The sequence below is a fragment of the Mus pahari genome, chromosome 19 (genome assembly GCF_900095145.1).
Source record: "Mus pahari chromosome 19, PAHARI_EIJ_v1.1, whole genome shotgun sequence".
Taxonomy (NCBI): Eukaryota; Metazoa; Chordata; class Mammalia; order Rodentia; family Muridae; genus Mus; species Mus pahari.
Genome location: NC_034608.1, coordinates 43,809,957 through 43,828,006, shown reverse-complemented (window position 1 = coordinate 43,828,006; position 18,050 = coordinate 43,809,957). Strand labels below are relative to the sequence as shown.

Here is an 18,050-nt window from a genome sequence, read left to right as displayed (position 1 = left end):
CACCAGCAAGTCTATCTATCACTCCTGGCCTTTGAGTTATCTGGCGCACCACACACGCACAAATGCATTTGTCAGTCTGAGAAGCAAAATTTGCTTATAGGGGTTCTTTGGGGGGAGTTTTGTTGGTTCTTCTCGTGCTTCCTAGATCAAGATCCCAAGTCCTTTAACATGCTTAGAGTTTGGATAATAAACATAGATGGTTTTTGTTTTTAACCCACACACTGTATGTCTTGATTTCAAATCTGGAAAATAAATCAGTTTAGAAGTAGATGATATGTAAATCTGAGTTTCCGTTTCCCAACCTTACCCCTCCCATTTCACATCAAGTACTAATACTAGTGTGACACGTTGAGACCTTCCAGCCTTCACATCACTTGAGGTTTGGCCCTGAAATCTGTGACGTGGAGCTTTGCGTCTCAGGTCGAAGCTCCAAAGTCACCTTTACAGGTTGTTTTCAAAGCCAGAGGCATTATCAGTACACTGAGCCTCGGTCTGCGACTTGCTTGTGCTGTTTTTCTGAGGATCACTCTTTGGCAGCCACCGCTTGGCAGAGAGTATAGAGCTGTAGATCACGCAGCAACCATGAGGTCCCCAGCCCCAGGCTCAACCTTGCTGCTGCCGCCACCTGGTCTTCACCTGTTTGGATAGAGAAAATCAGAACCAGGGGCTGCAGGACAGTGCCTAGGCTGGCGCGGGCATCCAGTGTGAGGCAGGCGGCGGCCACCAGGGGGAAGCCTCACGCTAGTCTCCGATCGCTTCCGGCCGCGCAGGCGTCCTGGGATGCGAGCCGGATTTGGTGGTCGCCAGGTAGGCTCCGGGGCGTAGTGGAGCGGGAGAGGGTTCTGCGGGGCCTTTCCAAGCCTGATCCCCCCTGAGCCCCCGGACCCAGTCCCAAAGTGGGCTCTCATGGGGCTCACGAAAACTAAACTGGATACTGGTGCTGGCTCCTCGGGTGCTTACGGTGCACCCCTCCTCCGGGTGTCCACCATGCACTCCCTTTGGATGCTCACCGCGCAACCCCTCTCCGGGTGCGTACTGTGCACCCCTCTCCCGGTATCCATGGTATCCCAGTACCATGCACCGGGCGCTGCTACTGAACCGTGTGAGCGGAGGCTGTCCGCCATACTCTCGCTTTCTCTCCCCCTCTTTGTTAAAAACCAGTTTTAGACCTTTAGTGAATTTGATGCCCCCACTTTCGCCTGGCCAAACTAAATAACACCCAGACTATTTAAATAGTTATCGGGAAATGAGACTTAGTCTGAATTGGGTGACACCAGCCCCTTCTCGAATTGTGTAAAATATTCTGCATACTGGCAATTCATTTAGTTGATTTATTTTCCTTGACTAACCTAAGCAGTGGACATACAGCAGCTGGCCCTTTTTCACCGTTATCAAATAGCCTTGGTGTTTAAACAGCGCCGGAAGTTCCCGCTCGGCCGGCCGACTACACATACTCACTCCTGTAAGCTCTGTGCTGCCTGGGCGGGCCGCAAGAAACAAGTGTGTTAATCGATTGCCAAGCAAGGAGGGTTCCCGCGTTAATCTGATATTATGGATGCTAAGGCTGGAGAGACGGCTAGTGGCTAACAGCACTTGCAGAGGACCTGGTGTTCCATTCCCTAATGGCTCTCCACTGTCCCTAATTTCAGCTTCAGGGAATCAATTCAGCACTGTATTCTGACCTCGCTCGGCACCAGGCACACATAGCACATATTGTACAGTGTGCATGCAAGCGAACACTCCTGCGTATGAAATAAGTAAAGTTAAAAATATGAATTCTGGGTTCCTGCAGCATTTTGTCAGTGATGCTGGCTTTTCTGGCTATGGTCAGTTGTTAAAGGGGAAGGGTTTACTTGGGCTCAGCCCAGGGATTCTTTGCTTCTGCCTTGTGGTCATGGTGGGAGAGAGCCAGCGGTGGAAGGGAAAATTGACGGTGGCTGCGGGGAGGACATCTTACTTCCTGGCATCCTGGAAGCACAGAGACACAGGCTGAGGGCCCAGTAGTTCCTTCCAGGTCACGTGTTACTGACCGAGGCGTCCTTGTAGCCGACTCTGCCTCCCCAAGTCTTTAATGAATGGGCCTTTGGAGGGTACTCACCCAGACCATAGGGGACTGAACGTGCATAGATGGGACTGGAGTGTGAGTAGTGGGTGAGAATTTATAACGGCAGCATTTTTTTTTCTGCCCAGTCTACCTTTCGTTTTCTTGAGGAGCGTCCTTTCCTTCCTAAAACTGTATGAGCTCTAGGCTCCATGAAGCTTGCATTCACCCAGTGGCAAGTTAAGATGAGGGGGAGGTTGGCTGGGCGGTGGTGGCACACGCCTTTAATCCCAGCATTTGGGAGGCAGAGGCAGGCGGATTTCTGAGTTTGAGGCCAGCCTGGACTACAAAGTGAGTTCTAGGACAGCCAGGGCTATACAGAGAAACCCTGTCTTGAAAAAGCAACAAAAACAAACAAACAAACAAACAAAAACAAAAAAATGAGAGGAGGTTGGAGTGAGACTTGACACTAGAAAGATGTAACTATGGTGTTGGTGTGGAGACACCGGGTGCGAGAAGAAATGGGGGTGGGGGGAATTACTTCACGAATGGTCCTAGAGTCAGTCACAACTAATGAAGTACAATAGATGCATCTCTAAAATACATTGTAGTGGGTGGGCCGGCAAGATGGCTCAGTGGGGATTGGGGATTGCTGTCAAACCCAGTAACCTGACTTCAGGACCTGCATAGTGGAAGGAGAGAACTGGATCCTACATGCTGTTTTCTGACCTCCACACGTATGCCTTAGCAGGTGTCATCTTTCCATATTCAAATAAATAAATAAAATGTAAGAAGTTAAAACAACAATTATGCTGTGCCTTAAACAACATTAGTTGTAGAGTAGAATGTTTACCGCTCTAGCTGGTGGTGTGACCTGTGAGAACCTAAAAAGGAGGCAGACGAAAGTCTCACCCCATAGCCAACTTTATTCAGAGCATCACACAACTTATCCTCTGAGGGTTAAGGAGAGTCACCTGGGCCAAGTGTCCAATCACAAGGGCAAGCCGCATGCCACAGAAAACATTCCTCCATTGAGGCACGTGAGTAGCAGCTGCTGAAGTAAATCCACTCCTGTCCTCTCCATCTGGGAGGAGCTCGAGAACACATTCCAAGACTGATTCTGTGTTTCTAAGAAACCGAGGTCACAGGACTCTTGTGTTGTTTTCTTGAGTCTTCTCACAAGCTCTCAGAGTTCCCCTCGCACAGCATTCTTGGACTGCAAGTAGCACAATGCCTGAGAAGTTGGGCACCAACTTGTGACCTTAGGGACACGCAAGTTCGATGGTGTCCACTAGAGGGCCTCGTTCTAGCGTTCATCCAGGTTGCTTAGAGGACTTTCAAAGCCAACTTGGATTCTGAAGGGAGCGACTAGGAAATTGTTCCTCCTCCCAAGTTCCCAGATCCACAGCTGGAGGACACCAGGGAACAACCGTGAGGCTAACATTCAGTAGGGACGAGGAGGGCATCAGAGGTGCTTCAGGGGTATATGTAACATTTCAATTATTTCTCAGAGATCAAGCTGGGGTGTATTGTAGCTCAGTGGGGAATCACATGCTGTGCAAGATTCTGGGTTGGGTCCCCAGTGTGCCACCTTCAAAAAATATTTTTTTTTGAAAAATTGAAATATAGCCAGGACAAGTATAGATTAACAAAGACCAAATAGGTGGTTATACTTTTATTTATATTTTTTTCTCTTGAGGCATTTTGTGAAAGAAGGAAGATCCCGTCTGCTGCGTGGAGAATGGACTGGAACATGGAGAGACCATGCAGGGATCGGCTGTAGAAGGCCGGGTAAGGGGTGCTGGTGGCACGTGACAAGGGTGGAGTGAGGGAAGGGCGGCTGAGAACAGGCTAGAGTCAGGTGATACAGTATGTAGGACTTGGGCTGATTCTGAGCTCAAGGGAGCGGAGTCACTCTGATCGGTGTCATGAATGATGAATGGATTCTGTCCGCGTGATAGACTGAGAACCTCAGAGAAGGGGTGTGCTGGGGAGGGGGCATCCGGACATGGAGCCCACAGAGTGTTGGGAGAAAGATGTGGGCTACAATGTAAACTCAGGGATTGTGAGCATTCACAGAACTACCAGAGACCCAGCATGAGGTGAGATGACTTAGGTTTGCAACACACTCGAAGGGATCCTATCATCCCATGCCAGGTTTGGCCCGCTACAATCGACCACCTGATTTTATAAAAACCAGGAGCAAAGCAAGCATTTACTAGTGAGCTGTATCCTGGCCACTTTTCTCTCAGTAAACAATGGGTAAGAGATATGTTGTAATTGCATAACCGGATGAAGTTCAGAATCTTGTGTCCGTTGAGTAAATGGTGTTAGATAGAGTCAGCCGCAGAGGTTTGGTTTCGCACTCTGTAGTGGCTGCTCCGACACCCTGGCAATGGAGCTGAGTGGCAGACAGGTGATCCAGGGCATCCTGTCCCCTTTCTGCACCTCACAGCACCCATGTGGTTGTCACTTGGTTTTGACGTTGACTCCTGAGCCTATTTAGCATTTGACAGTTACAACCCCTTGACCTAAGGTCTAAGTTGAGGCACACCTGGTCCCTCCAAGGATTATGAAGGTGAGCTGAAGAGATGGCTCAGTGGATAAAGGTGCCTGGTATGTGAGCCTGTCACATCTTCAGAACCCACTTAAAGATGGAAGAGAGAATCAGTGCCACAATGTTGTCCTCTGACCTCTCCACGCACGCTGTAGCGTGTGCTCACCCGTACCCACACATCATACACATCATCATCATCATAAAGTTTTTAAATATATTAAGTATATTTAAATATGTGTGTATAAATATATTTATAAATAAATATGTAAATACATTTAAAATATATATTCTGAAAGAGAAATGGCAAGTCCATGAGTGGACACAGTTGTCACAGCTCTTGTCAGCGCTCTGAAGATGCCCAGAGGGAGCCGCCTGGGGATTAAGATGAGTCCTGTCCCTGTGGAATAATGAACAAGTGACCTGAGTCACCTGCTGGAGCTAGCTGGGCAGACCCAAGCCTGTGGGGTGAACCGGCAAGGTGGCCTTCAGGTGGCCTCTCTGACTGAAATCAACGTGATTGCAGAGTCAGGGTCTCCTGAGCGCACCCTGAAGACGGCAGGAATGAGCACCAGCGTTTTGTTCTGTGGTCTAAGCGAAAGCCAGTGAACTGTCAATTCTAGCGTCTCTTTTGTTTGCTGTGCCAACACCACCCATGTCCACCCGGGCTTAGAGAGAAGGAGGAGAGATTCCTTATTTACCGATGTGAAATTTGTAGCGGAATAGATTTGGGGGAGAAGACTTGAAGTCGAGTTGAAGTAGTCCTTTCAGTTGAGATATAATTTTGTTTGTTTAGGTTTTTGGGTTTTTTGAGACATCGTTTCTCTGTGCAGATCTGGCTGTGTTGGAACTTACCTTGTAGACCAGGCTGGCCTCAAACTCAGAGATCCACCTGCCTCTGCCTCCTAAGTGCTGAGATTTAAAGCGTGCGCCACCATTACCACCACCCAACCCCACAACCCCTTTCTAATTTTTCATCTGTGGGTATTTTGCTTGCATGTGTGTCTGTGTGCTGTGTGAATGCAGTATCTCCAGAGGCCAGAAGACACCACCAGATCTCCTGGGACCGGAGTTATAGAGGTTGAGAGCTGCCATGTTGGACCAAGCAGGTCACTGAGGGTCACAGGCATGTGGATGGAGGCCCTGCTGGGAGAAAAAAGAAACAGCTGAAGGTAACTTTTTTTGTCACTATTGATGCTGGGTCCCCACGGCCCCCAGCCTGAGAGTCAGCTTGGAACGTCTCTGTCCAGCACCTCCAGGGACAAGCATCCTTTGCTTGAGGGTGCATGCCAGGCCTATCCCCATGCAGGCTCCCCCATCCAGGTCCCTATCATGACTCCTTCGTCATGGCCTGTAGTAGCCCCATCCTGGATTTTTTAGGTCCCTACTTCCAGTGTCTCCTGAGTCATCTCTCCAGAAGATCTTGTCACGGTGATCGCCACCCACAACTTTGTCATCTGTTACTCCACATTATTGCCAGGGCCTCTGCAGATGGAGATCTTCCCCACCCTCAGGGCCTCTACACCTCCATCTTCCCCACCCCAAAGCCGCTTTGTGCACCTGCCGAAGAGCCGCTTTTGCTTCTGTCTCTCAGTTGCTCAGCTAGCATAACTGAGGCTCTGCATTCAATCCCCTGAGCCCCAAAAGAAGAGAACTTAAACATCTTCTTGTTGCTGGATTCGGGTCCGAGACCAGGATCTTGCACATGCTGGAAGCTCCCTGAGCTATATCACCAGTTTGTTCAGGGGCATTTGGGTAACTTCCAAGGAGCACCCTAACGTCTCAGCTAGCTGCGGGAGGCCCCTGTCTGCTTACTATACTACACCCTTGTCTATATTCTGTCCCAGTCCCACAAATACATATTTTGCTTATGTTTTATTAAACGTTCAGGCTATCAGCTCAGTGTGGCAGAAAACAGACCTAGTCTGGATGAATTACGTTAGCTTGTAATGAAGAATAACGTGTATTAGAGCCGCTCACGATTGCTGTTCATCACACAAGCCTACTAGTGACCCTAAAACTGACTGAACCCATGAGTGGGTGTGGCCGCCTCTAGCCCACCAGGGGCATCGGAGCGCCTCTGTGGAAATCCAAGCAGACAATGGTGCTTGCTACTCGTTGTCTCCTGTTCTGTCTGTCGTAGGGACTGACATGGGACAGCAACATGGAACCAGGAATGGTCTCACGCACAGAGAGCTCCCCCGGGGCGTGGGGCTGCTGCTCGCCATGGCCCTTATGAACGTGGTGCTCTACCTCTGCCTCGATCAGCTCTTCATCTCCCCTGGACGATCCACCGCGGACTCTAGGCGCTGTCCTCCGGGATACTTCAGAATGGGGCGGATGAGAAACTGCTCGCGCTGGTTGTCCTGTGAGGAGCTGAGGACCGAAGTCAGGCAGCTGAAGCGCGTTGGGGAGGGAGCCGTGAAGAAAGTGAGTATTTCTGTGCGCTGCTGTGGCTTCCATGGGCTGCCCTGCTTCTGTGGCTGGAAGAGCCACGCGCTGCCAACAGCAGCATCGCTGGAAGAGCGCTGTGCTGTGGCGGCGTGGCGCCTGTTGCCGTACCTGGGCATCTCTGACAAGGTGGCTGGCGGCAGGACTTTGAGGCCAACCTGGGCAACAGAGTGAAACACTGGCTTAAAAGCAAATAGGAGAGAGCCGAAGGCCCTGTGTGTCTGTTCTTGAGCCCAGTGTTCTCAGATCTGGAACTCTGGTAGGGCTAAACCATCTGGAGGCAGGATGACAGGTGTGTGGAGTGCACTATCGTATGAGAGGCTGGAAATGATACTTTCAGGAGAGAGGTCGGGGATGCAGTTCAGTTAAAAGAACTCTCGAAGGTGGGGACTCCAGTTGGTTTCAGGAAGAAAGTCTCAGGGTTTTAAGTTAAAAAAAAAAAAAAAGTGTGGTACCTAGTGGTAGAGTATACTGTCTTCAGTTGCCAGGTTACCTAGTCCTGGGAGAAAACGCAAGCCAGGTAGAGTTAGGGAGAGCTCTGAGCCTTCATCCAGCACAGCAGGCCCCGGTGATGCTCTCCCGCTCTAAGACAGACAACCCTTTCAGACACTCACCCTTTACCTTAGCTAATGAGTTAGGAGTTAGGAGGACAGACGGCTCTGCAGAGAGCATCCTCATCTTCTCCCCGTGCAGTCAGTCGGCACAACTTCCTGCACACATGGCTTATAGAGTGGTTCTCACCCCGCCCTTCATTCCCAGCGGGGCACGAGTCAGCCAGTGCACATCACAGAAAGAAGTCCATTGTCTTGACTGCCCAGTCCTCCGCAGCTGCCACCCTCTGTCTCTATCTCTGTCTCTGTCACGGGAGAGCTCTGTGAACCCCCTCTACCTCCTGGGCTCTCTGTCACTGTCATCCTTCCCCTGGGTGACTTCCACACTCCAGGAAGCTGCTTTTATTGACATCACCAGCTGAGTGCGAGCTGAAGACGGCCTTCCCCTTCCTTAGTCCTTGCAGCCAGCGAGCCTGGACGCAGTTGCTTCTTGCCCTTGGTCTCCGGTTTTCTGAGAATGGCCACAGGCTCCTCGTCTGCAGCCCTCCCTCCTGTTGGTAGTCCTTTCCTAACTTCTCGTCCCTCGTCCCAACCATAGATGTCTGCTTCTCAAGCCACAGCAGTTTGGAGGGAGATAGCACTGTGTGCAGGCTCTCGTGGTTGTCACTCCTGGACGGTGGAGCTGTTCCTGGCATCCAGTGGCAGTGTTGTCAGACTCCTTATACCACACAGGACAGGCCTGTCCCTCAATGCATAGCTGTCTGGACCGAACACAGCCGTGTTCATGAGGCTAAGAGAGCATCTTTCTGTGCCTCTAGATGGATTCGAGCATCTAGTCCTACTTGAATTGTACTGCGTCGGTTTATTTGTTTTTGGTTGGTTGGTTGGTTGTTTTTTCAGGACAGGGTTTCTCTGTGTAGCCCTGGCTGTCCTGAAACTCGCTCTGGAGACCAGGCTGGCCTTAGATTCAAAGATCCACCTGCCTCTGCCTCCTGGGTGCTGGGATTGAAAGTGTGTGCCACCGCCACCACCATCTAACTTTGCTGCTTTTATGTATTTAACGAACTCCCTCTAGCCTCTGTCCCTGAGTCCTATAGGTCCGCACAATCAACTCTTTACTTGACGTCTCTATTTGGAGTTCCCTGAACATGTCCGTGTGTCTTGTGCGGGACTCTTGTTCCCTGAACATGTCTGTGTGTCCTGTGCGGAACTCTTGATCTCTGAACATGTCCGTGTGTCCTGTGAGGGACTCTTGTTTTTGCCCTTTTTAAAGTCGAGTTTCACTATATAACCCAGACTGTTCAAATTCATCATCCTCCTGCCTCTGCTTCTTGAGTTTGGCGATGACAAGTTTGTGTCACTACAGCTGACTTGGTAATCTCCTCTGTGAGGCTGTGATGCTGTGAGGCCTGCTTCTCCCTCTTAGTGCATGATATCACTTTCCACCTTGAGCCATACACCTGGGGATGGTCCTGAGTCCTTCTGTCAGCCAGGAGCAGGTTGTGCTCTTATACATCATGGTGCAGGACAGCTCTCGGGTTCTTCCAGCCTTTGGAAGAATCTCACCTCCCCCTTGACTGCGCTCTTCCTTCCTCTCCCTTCTGTTAGCTGTTCACCTTGCTGAGTGGTGTGTGTTTGTGTGTAGCTCTGGGGCGGCAGGGCCTGGCCTGGCCTGGCCTGACCTGGGTCATTTCCATGTCTTCTGCACCATGCCTGCCTCCTGGGAAGTCTTTGTTTCTCAGCTTACCTTGGGAGAGAGTCCGGGAATGATGTTCTTCTCCGTGGTCCTGTTTCAGGTCTTTCTGTCTGAATGGAAGGAACACAAAGTCGCTCTCTCCCGGCTCACCAGACTGGAGATGAAGGAGGACTTCCTGCATGGCCTGCAGATGCTGAAGTCTCTGCAGAGTGAGCACGTGGTCACGCTGGTGGGCTACTGTGAGGAAGACGGCACCCTTCTCACCGAATATCACCCCCTAGGTGCCTTGAGCAACCTGGAAGAAACACTCAACCTTTCAAAGTACCGATACCTGAGCACTTGGCAGCACAGGCTGCAGCTGGCCATGGAGTACGTCAGCGTCATTAACTACCTGCACCACAGCCCCCTGGGCACGAGGGTCATGTGTGACTCGAACGACCTGCCCAAAACACTGTCCCAGTACCTGCTGACGAGTAACTTCAGCATTGTGGCAAACGACCTGGACGCGCTGCCCCTGGTGGACCACGACTCCGGGATACTTGTAAAGTGTGGCCACAGAGAGCTCCACGGGGATTTCGTGGCTCCGGAGCAGCTGTGGCCCCACGGAGAAGACACGCCCTTCCAAGACGATCTCATGCCTTCCTACGATGAGAAGATTGACATCTGGAAGATTCCAGATGTCTCCAGTTTCCTCTTGGGGCACGTGGAAGGGAGTGATATGGTTAGATTCCATTTGTTTGATATCCATAAGGCGTGCAAGAGCCAGAACCCGGCAGAAAGACCTACCGCTCAGAACGTGCTAGACGCTTACCAGAGGGTTTTCCACTCACTCCGAGACACTGTGATGTCGCAGACGAAAGAAATGCTATAAGAATGACGGCTGAATGGCATCCCAGCTGTTCTGCTCTTGGTGATGGAGGAGCTTCGGATGGCTGGATGTTGACCCTGGCTGTCCAGCCACTTAGGCCCTCCTTTACGTCTGCCTGCACGTTTGAGTGTTCTGCTCGACTGGCAGCTTCCGTTCTGAAAGCCTGGCTTCAGGATGCTTCCTGGTGAAGATGCAGAGGCTTCTGGTTCTGCACAGTTTAAAGGAAGTGATCAAATGGTGACCTTGAAGACATATTGCCTGCCCTGGTAACTGTTTTTTTTTTATAGACTAGTAGGAAACAGAAATCTTTCAGTGACCATTTGTAAGGGGGAAAAAAAAAAAAAAAAAAAACCAACCCACTAGTTCCTCAGAGACAATTTCTTTTCATTCAGAAAGCTCTGTTGGAAGCTGGGGATGTTTTAACTCCGTGGCAAGGCACTTGCCCAGTTGTGTGCAAAGCCCTGGATCTGACCCATGGCATGTGCACACACACAAATGCTCAAAGAAAATCCTAGATGTCAGAAGTGTGCCCCCCTTTCTTGTCAATGAGGTCATTGTCAGTACCAGAGATGATTTTTTATGAAGCATTTATGCTGACTCCTGTCACTGAGCCAAGTGTGTAGCTACTTTGTGGGTTCTTCTCTCTTCCACCCTATTTCTTCCCTTTCTACCCCCTAACACTAGATAGGAGAGAGTCGAGAGAAAGGAAAGTGGGCAGTGTTATTAGGAGAGAGTCGAGAGAAAGGAAAGTGGGCAGTGTTATTGTTAGATGACTTCTTGCTGACTAGGGGGTGTCGAGTTCCTTGGAGCGATGATCTTTGCTGCTAGGATATCTTATTTCTTCTTGTTTCTTCCTCTCCCGTGACCACTTCACAAACAGCGACCAACAGCAAACATCAAACAACCCACGCCGACTCTCGGGGGCCCTAGCACTTATGTACCTCTGAAAAGTCCCCAGAAATGCCAATCATCACACAATCACAGAAACTGGCTGCTGCTGGCAAAACTACACCCTGGCTAGAGCATGAGGCAAATCGTAATCAGCTGCTGTGGACAATCTGAAGCAGCCCCGTATCCCACACCTGGGATTAAAGCAAAAACATTCTTACCTGTGTTGTGTTTTTGTTTTTCTTTTAAGAAACCAAAGTGCACCATGATAGCATGCTGTTGAGATTGTGAATGTCTAGAGATTTTTGGAACAGCAAGTTGAAGGAACTTTCTTACCTGCCTTGAATGGTGCTTTGAAATTCCTGCTGACCTGGAGTTTCGGTGTGAATATTTCTATCCGGTGTCCCTTTTGTAGAAAGAACAATGTCTGCTCTGGGCTTGCATGCCTGAACACTTTAAAACACGGTGGAGCCAGGAATGATGGGACCCACCTGTAATCCCAGCACCCAGAAGACAGGAGGAACCGGGAGTTCAGGGTTATCCTGGGCTATATACCGTGACCCTGTCTACCCCCACACCCCAATAAAAAAAACAAAAAGGTCTCCCTGTGGTGCTGGCACCCTTATTTGGGAGACATGAGAAATCTGACATGTATTAATGGTCACTCATAAGGTGCCTCTTGTCTTCTGGAGTCACAGATCCATCCGAGCCCACCTTAGTCTCTAGCTTCACAGATCTAGAATGAAGTTCAAGAATTTGTAACAGGTTTCCTGTGCTGCTGCTGTTCCTCATAATCATCATCATCATCCCCCTCCTCCCCCTCCTCCTCTCCTTCCTCTCCCTCCTCTCCCTCCTCCTTTCTTCTCTTCCTCCCCCTCCTCTTCTCCTTTTTCTCCTTCCTCCCTCTTCCTCTTCTTTCTCCTCCCTCTTCCTCTTCTTTCTCCTCACTCTCCTCTTCTTCCTCTTCCTCCCTCCTCTTTTCCTCCTCCTCTTAGGACCACCGTTTGAGACACATTGCCTCCTTGAGTCGGAGGTACAACAGACAAAAGAAATAGGTGACGTTGGCATTGTCTTGTGTTCTGTACCCCATTGCTGACTGGAGAGTGAACTTGCAGGGTATCTGAGCTGGCCCTTGAAGCACACATTTCCCCATTTACTCCGGGTTTACAAAAGCTCCCCCAAACCCATCAGCTTAAGGACATTAGCATGTGTTGGCAAAGGTGTGGAGTAATTGGAATCCTTGCTATGTTGCTCGTGGGAACTTAACAATGCAAAAGCATGTTGGGAAAAAAGTTGGGCGGTTCCTCACACGCCCCTGCAGTTCTTCTAAAGATAAACCCAGGAGGGTTGAAAACTTGGTCACATCCATTAACATTGGTGGCACAGTTACTCAGAATAGACAAAAGGTGAAGAATAACCCAAATGTCGGTCAATAATAAAGTATACATATATCCATCTAATGGAATTATTCGGCCTAAAAGAATGACATTCTGGTGCATGCTATAGTTAGCCTTGAAAACACTATGTGGAAGAAGCCTCTCAGAGAGGGCAGCATGCAACTCTAGCAGGTCCCTGGATGAGGCCAATTGTGTGGGATTCATCGTTTGATAGTGACTGCTCTCTCCACGTTTTATTGCTTATTTTCTTGTTTGTTTTGTTTCTCTTTTGGGGTTTTTCGAGACAGGGTTTCTCTGTATAGCCCTGGCTGTCCTGGAACTCACTCTGTAGAGCAGGCCTCGAACTTGGAAATCTGCCTGCCTCTGCCTCCCAAGTGCTGGGATTAAAAGCGAGCGCCACCACTGTCTGGCGAGTTAAGTTTCTTATCAAGCCTTTATACATCCTCTTGCGGTGTGTAAGCAAAGGCAGTACATGTCAGTGGGAGGCAGCCAATCAGAACCCTCCGAGGAACTCATACCCTTTGGACATTGGTACCAACCACAGCGCCCTCCTCAGGACAGCCGTGGGCTGCATTACAAGGTTAAAATGCAGAAGCTGGTTCAGCGCCATCCCTGGGGTGAGTTTCAAGAAAGGAATTTCTCCTACGCTGTAATTAATGGGAAGGGTACCGGCAAGATCAGAGTGCAGGTTTTACGTTCCAGGCTCCGTGTGCGGTTCCTAGTGGCACAAGAAACAAGAGTCGATGAGTGGTTACAAAAATAGATAACTCAGTAATTCGCATCTCTGGCTACCGGCACAAGCTCGTGGAGTGCATCTTTTCCCATCATCCACAGCTGTGCGTAGGTTCAAGAGGGACCTAGCCAACCTCAGAGACATTTACAGTGCAACGATGCTGAAGTTCAAAGTCCGTAGACCCCGAATACAAACGAGAATGTAAAATACTGAAACCTAGTTCCTAGTCCTACTCCATAGACGTCATGTTCACTTATGGCCCTCTCTTCCTCTTAACAAAGAGCTGTGCTTAGCAAAAATAAAAATAAAAAGGAACCACCAGGGGTGGAAGTGACTAATGATATTGCTATAACTGCTGAACCGGTCCGCTGTGCCTTCGCGTGCTTCTGTGAAGGCATTGGAAATGCTCCAAACGACTTGGCATGGTTGTTTAAAATCCCTACCAAAAAATAAATAAATCTGCTTTACAATTATTTTAGGTATAGAAGGGAGAAAACGAAAACAAAAACCAATCACACTTTCATAGGATTCCCCGAAGCTAGAGTTACAGGTGTTTGTGAGTCACCTGATGTGGGTGCTGGGAACCAAACCTGGATCTGAAGGGCAGGAAGTAGTCTTAACTCATAATACACGAGTTCTTTTTTTGTTATTTAGTTTATGTACGAGTGTTTCGCCTGTGTGTATGTCTGTGTATCACTTGTGTGCCGTACTGCGGAGGCAAGAGGAGGATGAGGGGGGAACCCCTAGAACTGGGGTTACAGACAGTTGTGAGAACCATGTGGGTCCTGGGTTTCAAACCTGTATCTTCTGGAAGAGCCACCGGTGCTCTTAACCGCTGAGCCTTCTCTCCAGCCCCCATGAGTGGTGTTTTTAAGAGCGCCATAAAGCCCTGTGTGGTCTACCACAGTGATTTGGAAACTGGGATGGGGTGGTGGTCTACGGCAGCTCTTCTGAGACCCTTTGCTGCAGAATTCTACCGGCACCTCATGGCGGTTCCTCCGTTTTATGGGTCGATGTCAGAGACAAGCGTCAGCCCCTTGAGACGGTCACTGACGTCTTGATGAAGGTGATACCCAGAGCTTTCGTGGGCACCCAAGCAGTGATCGCTTCAGAGATCTTGTGACAAACTGGTGGGCCTGACACACTCAGCTGTCGGCATCCCACCTGGTCTCGCTGAGATTTGGGGCCCCGAGTGTACCTTCTGGTAGTTTGTGTCTCAGGAGATACACATTCTCATGGTCATTATTTATGACCCCTGTCAGTTTCCTCGTGTTCACCGTTTGATGCAAAGACCCACATCAGTTTTATATATATTCATTATTATGTCTGAAACATGAAATAATGCACCGTTAAGAGAGATTCTGAAAGAGTAGTACAGAGACACTCACAATGTGCTGGAGCAGCCCGGAGTTTTGGGCCCATCAAATCCTTGCCTTTAGCCGGGCATGGTGGCACACACTTTTAATCCCAGCACTCGGGAGGCAGAGGCAGGAGGGTTTCTGAGTTCGAGGCCAGCCTGGTCTACAAAGTGAGTTCCAGGACAGCCAGGGCTACACAGAGAAACCCTGTCTCGAAAAAAAAAAAAAAATCCTTGCCTTTTAGCACCAATCAGCAGCTATCAAATACTTGGCACCTTGATCTTCCAGCTTGACATCAGTCATGCCGCCTTTGTATTGGGACTCTAGAATTATCAGGCAGTTCAAATGAAGCATGTTAGAATGATGCAGGGTGTGTCCATGTACCTCTTTACTACCCAGCCTAACAAGAACGCTGCCAGGTGGAGCCTGCCAAAAACCCTGGAGTGACATTCTGATCTCTCTGTCCTAACCATTGCTTGAATATAGCATTTATCTTTCCATTTGTAAGAAATATCAAATATGAATCTTTTCTATCAATATAAAACATGTTTAGGACAGGAAATTAAAAAAAAATTAATCTCCCCTACCTTGTAAGACTTTTCTGAGGATGTTTTAATCCTCCCTACCCTGTAATTCCCTTTGGTTTACATAAAGGCCCACTGCACTTATTTTAGGAATTTAACGGCCTGGAGCAGTGACTCTTTTTTCCTTAGTACAGCAACACCTTTCCTCTTGCTCCTTCATTTCCTGTGGGCCAGTTCTTTTCAGACTTGCTAACTGGATAAGATTGTGAAGTCGAGCTCCAGCCACTCCCCGAGTTATCATAAAAACCAGATTCATTTCTATCTTGCTGTGTTTGAGTATGATACACAGAGCACACTCCTGACCAAGAGGAAAGTAGTTTGCCTTTTCCAGACACTTCGGGGGCAGTGATGGTCTCTTTCTTTGTGACCCAGAATATATTTCTAACATATTGTGGGGGTGTCCACCAGAGAAGACTGCTCGGACATGGGTTTAAGCCAGTAGGAAATCCTTATTAGCTGGCTAGTGAACTCTTAAGCACAGAACTATATCCTGGGTTGCAATACTTTAGTTAAAAAGAGCAGTTAGCCAGAAGCCAAAACCAAGGTTATTATCTTTAGAGACTTTCCCAGAACTGTGGGGTTTGTTGGATTTGGCCTTTGTTTTAGTTTTGGTGGGTGCTACATTTTATATGCTGATTATAGAACCTGAATGGTTCTTCTACTAAGGCATCAGTTGTGCTACAGTCTGAGGACCTATTACAAAGAAATATTAAGAAACATGTTCAGTACTAGGTTCAGAGACATTGGAACCTGAAACTTTCAGCACAGGATGTTTTTGGGTTTTTTTTTTTTTTTTTTTTTTTTTTCCATTAGATCTTGGGATCCATTCTATAGGTTATCATTTTGACCACTATTGTGTTTCGTAACACAGGAATGTGATTCTTTGAATGAGGTTGCAGGTATATTTCTTTGCATAATTGAATTTGTAAATGAGTCCATCGAAGAAAGTAAATAAACATCATTACAAAGCTAAGTGCAACCAGTTTCTCCTTCATCGTCCTGCGGACGACTCTCGCACGTGGAAATGGGAAGGTCTGTTCGTTTCCACTACTGCATGCACGATGCCGTCTCATTGACGGCCTTTCAGACTGCCCACACGATTTTGCAATTACATTTTTATTACAAGCATCATGCCTGCCCTCCTTCGCGTGTGATGGTTTCTCCCGGAATACAGACAGCAGTGTGGTTCTATAAAGGGTCCTCATCCCTGGACACCTTTAACTTCCACAGACTGGCAGCAACCTGTGCAAGGTCAGAAACAGATCTTTTCAGGGGAGTATCATTCATTCTAGGTAGTGAACACCCAGAGTTTGTGCGTGTAAGGGGGAAGCTCTGTAGTCATTTTTTACTACTAAGGACTCTCCTAGAAGGTGAGTAACACCATCTGTTCGTTGAAAGGCTAAGATGCAAGAATTTAGAACGTTCAGGGAATGGTGAAGGAGTGGATGACTGGGAAAGCAAAGACCACTCTTAGGCGGTTTTCTCCCGATGGGACAGAAACACTGCAGAGGGCAGAAAACAGCCCAGCTGCCCTCTATGGTGGACACTAGCGGGAAGCACGCTTTTCCCAGCTGGGCGGGGCTTAGGAAGCTTCCGCGGGGCGTGCCTAGGAAGGGCGGCCCCGCCCTCCCCTGCGGGACAGGAGCGGTGACGCCACGGGAGCGGGCGATGACGGGCGGGTCGAGCTCGCGCAGGCGCCGGGCGGAGGAGCGCAACTCGGCTGCGGGAACAGAGCGCAGCTCCCGGAGAGAGGCTGCGGGCGGCATGGGCGCGGGCCCGGCGCTGGCAGCGCTGCTGCTGGCCGGGTCGGTGCTGAGCGCCACGCTGCTGGCCCCCGGCCGCCGGACGGAGCCAGGTGAGCGAGCGACCGCACGGGCTCGGGGCAGCGGGGACCGTGCGTGGGCCTGCCCCGGACCTCCCCACGGCCCGCGGGGCGCAGGACTTGAGCGTCGCGCCGGGTCCACGCTGGGCGGGAGCCGCGACCCGGGTCTGACTTCCCAGGTTCAGTTGTAGGGCCTCGGGGCTGGGTGCTCAGTCTGTCTCCGAATTCACCAGGGGAAAGGGTGAAAAAAATAGGAATTCTGGGACTTTTCTGGACTCTGGTCTGAAGGTCCACAGGATCCTGCAACTCCATTTCACAAACTCCTATCGAGAGGATAGTTTGGGTCGAGGACTGAGGCAAGTGAATACCCCCTTCTTCCCCAAACCCCTACCCCTTATCTTTATGCATTGTTTGGGATAGGGGCTTGTCACCTGGCAAGGTGTGTCACCTGCCTTTTTCCCATCCATCTATCCATCCATCCACCTTTTCTGTATCGGAATTGGAATGTGGTGCCTGTGTGGAACACCCCTCCAGCTTCCAAACTTTAAAAAACACATTGAAACAATGCAAAAAAAAGCACAAAGAAGTGTGAGTTACAATCTGCAATTACAACCCGTCCTTGGGAGGAGAAAGTTAAAAGAAAATCCAGCTGAGTTTGGGGCCTGGTCAAGGTGTTTGAACTTTTCTCTGCTGCTCTTTTTTGAAGCTTGGGGGGGGGGGGGCAGTTCTGACGTTCAGCTAGGCCTGAGGGACTCTACAGGCTCCCAAATAATATAGTAACAATGTCAAGATCTTTCTGAGTCTAAAACCCACATGGGAAATCTAAGCGTAAAACATACTGCTAAAGACTAAGAAGTAGAAATCCAGCCATTCTGTCCAGGAAGGGATGCTGTTGTATAAGGTGAAGAGCAGTTGCACAGGGAGTTACTCTCACTAGAAAAGGAGAAGACCATTAAGAATGAACGGTAGGTAGCCTGGAGAGATGTCTCCGGGTTAAGAGTATTGGCTGCCGGGGCTGGTGAGATGGCTCAGTGGGTAAGAGCACCCGACTGCTCTTCCGAAGGTCCAGAGTTCAAATCCCAGCAACCACATGGTGGCTCATAACCA

The 18,050-nt window shown here is 49.4% G+C and overlaps 2 protein-coding genes across 3 annotated transcripts in view; both read left to right on the top strand.

Moving 5' to 3' along the window:
- Window positions 1-739: 739 nt before the first annotated feature.
- On the top strand, window positions 740-11,856 carry Pomk (protein O-mannose kinase). 2 transcript variants are annotated; one of them, XR_003842538.1, is made up of 6 exons: window positions 740-807; window positions 3,741-3,832; window positions 5,622-5,767; window positions 6,739-7,025; window positions 9,394-10,427; window positions 11,042-11,856. XR_003842538.1 is itself a non-coding variant. In XM_021219489.2 (5 exons), the coding sequence occupies exons 4-5, from the start codon at window positions 6,747-6,749 to the stop codon at window positions 10,162-10,164; spliced, it is 1,050 nt and encodes a 349-aa protein (XP_021075148.1). In that variant the 5' UTR covers window positions 740-807; window positions 3,741-3,832; window positions 5,622-5,767; window positions 6,739-6,746; the 3' UTR covers window positions 10,165-11,856. The 2 variants fall into 2 exon arrangements, 1 of the variants encoding a protein (XP_021075148.1); XM_021219489.2 differs by having other exon boundaries at window positions 9,394-11,856.
- A 4,906-nt stretch (window positions 11,857-16,762) lies between these two features.
- Hgsnat (heparan-alpha-glucosaminide N-acetyltransferase) overlaps window positions 16,763-18,050 on the top strand; it is a 31,929-nt gene continuing 30,641 nt past the window's right edge. Inside the window, exon 1 of the mRNA XM_021219181.1 lies at window positions 16,763-16,976. Coding sequence (XP_021074840.1) covers window positions 16,790-16,976 — 187 coding nt within the window. The 5' untranslated portion in view covers window positions 16,763-16,789. The remainder of the gene's footprint in view (window positions 16,977-18,050) is intronic.

Excerpts from the sequence above, each read along its gene's own strand:
- Pomk (XM_021219489.2), top strand. The coding sequence starts at position 6,747 with ATGGGACAGCAACATGGAACCAGGAATGGTCTCACGCACAGAGAGCTC. Across the intron at positions 7,026-9,393 it reads GGGAGGGAGCCGTGAAGAAA|GTCTTTCTGTCTGAATGGAA; the intron begins GTGAGTATTTCT and ends GTCCTGTTTCAG.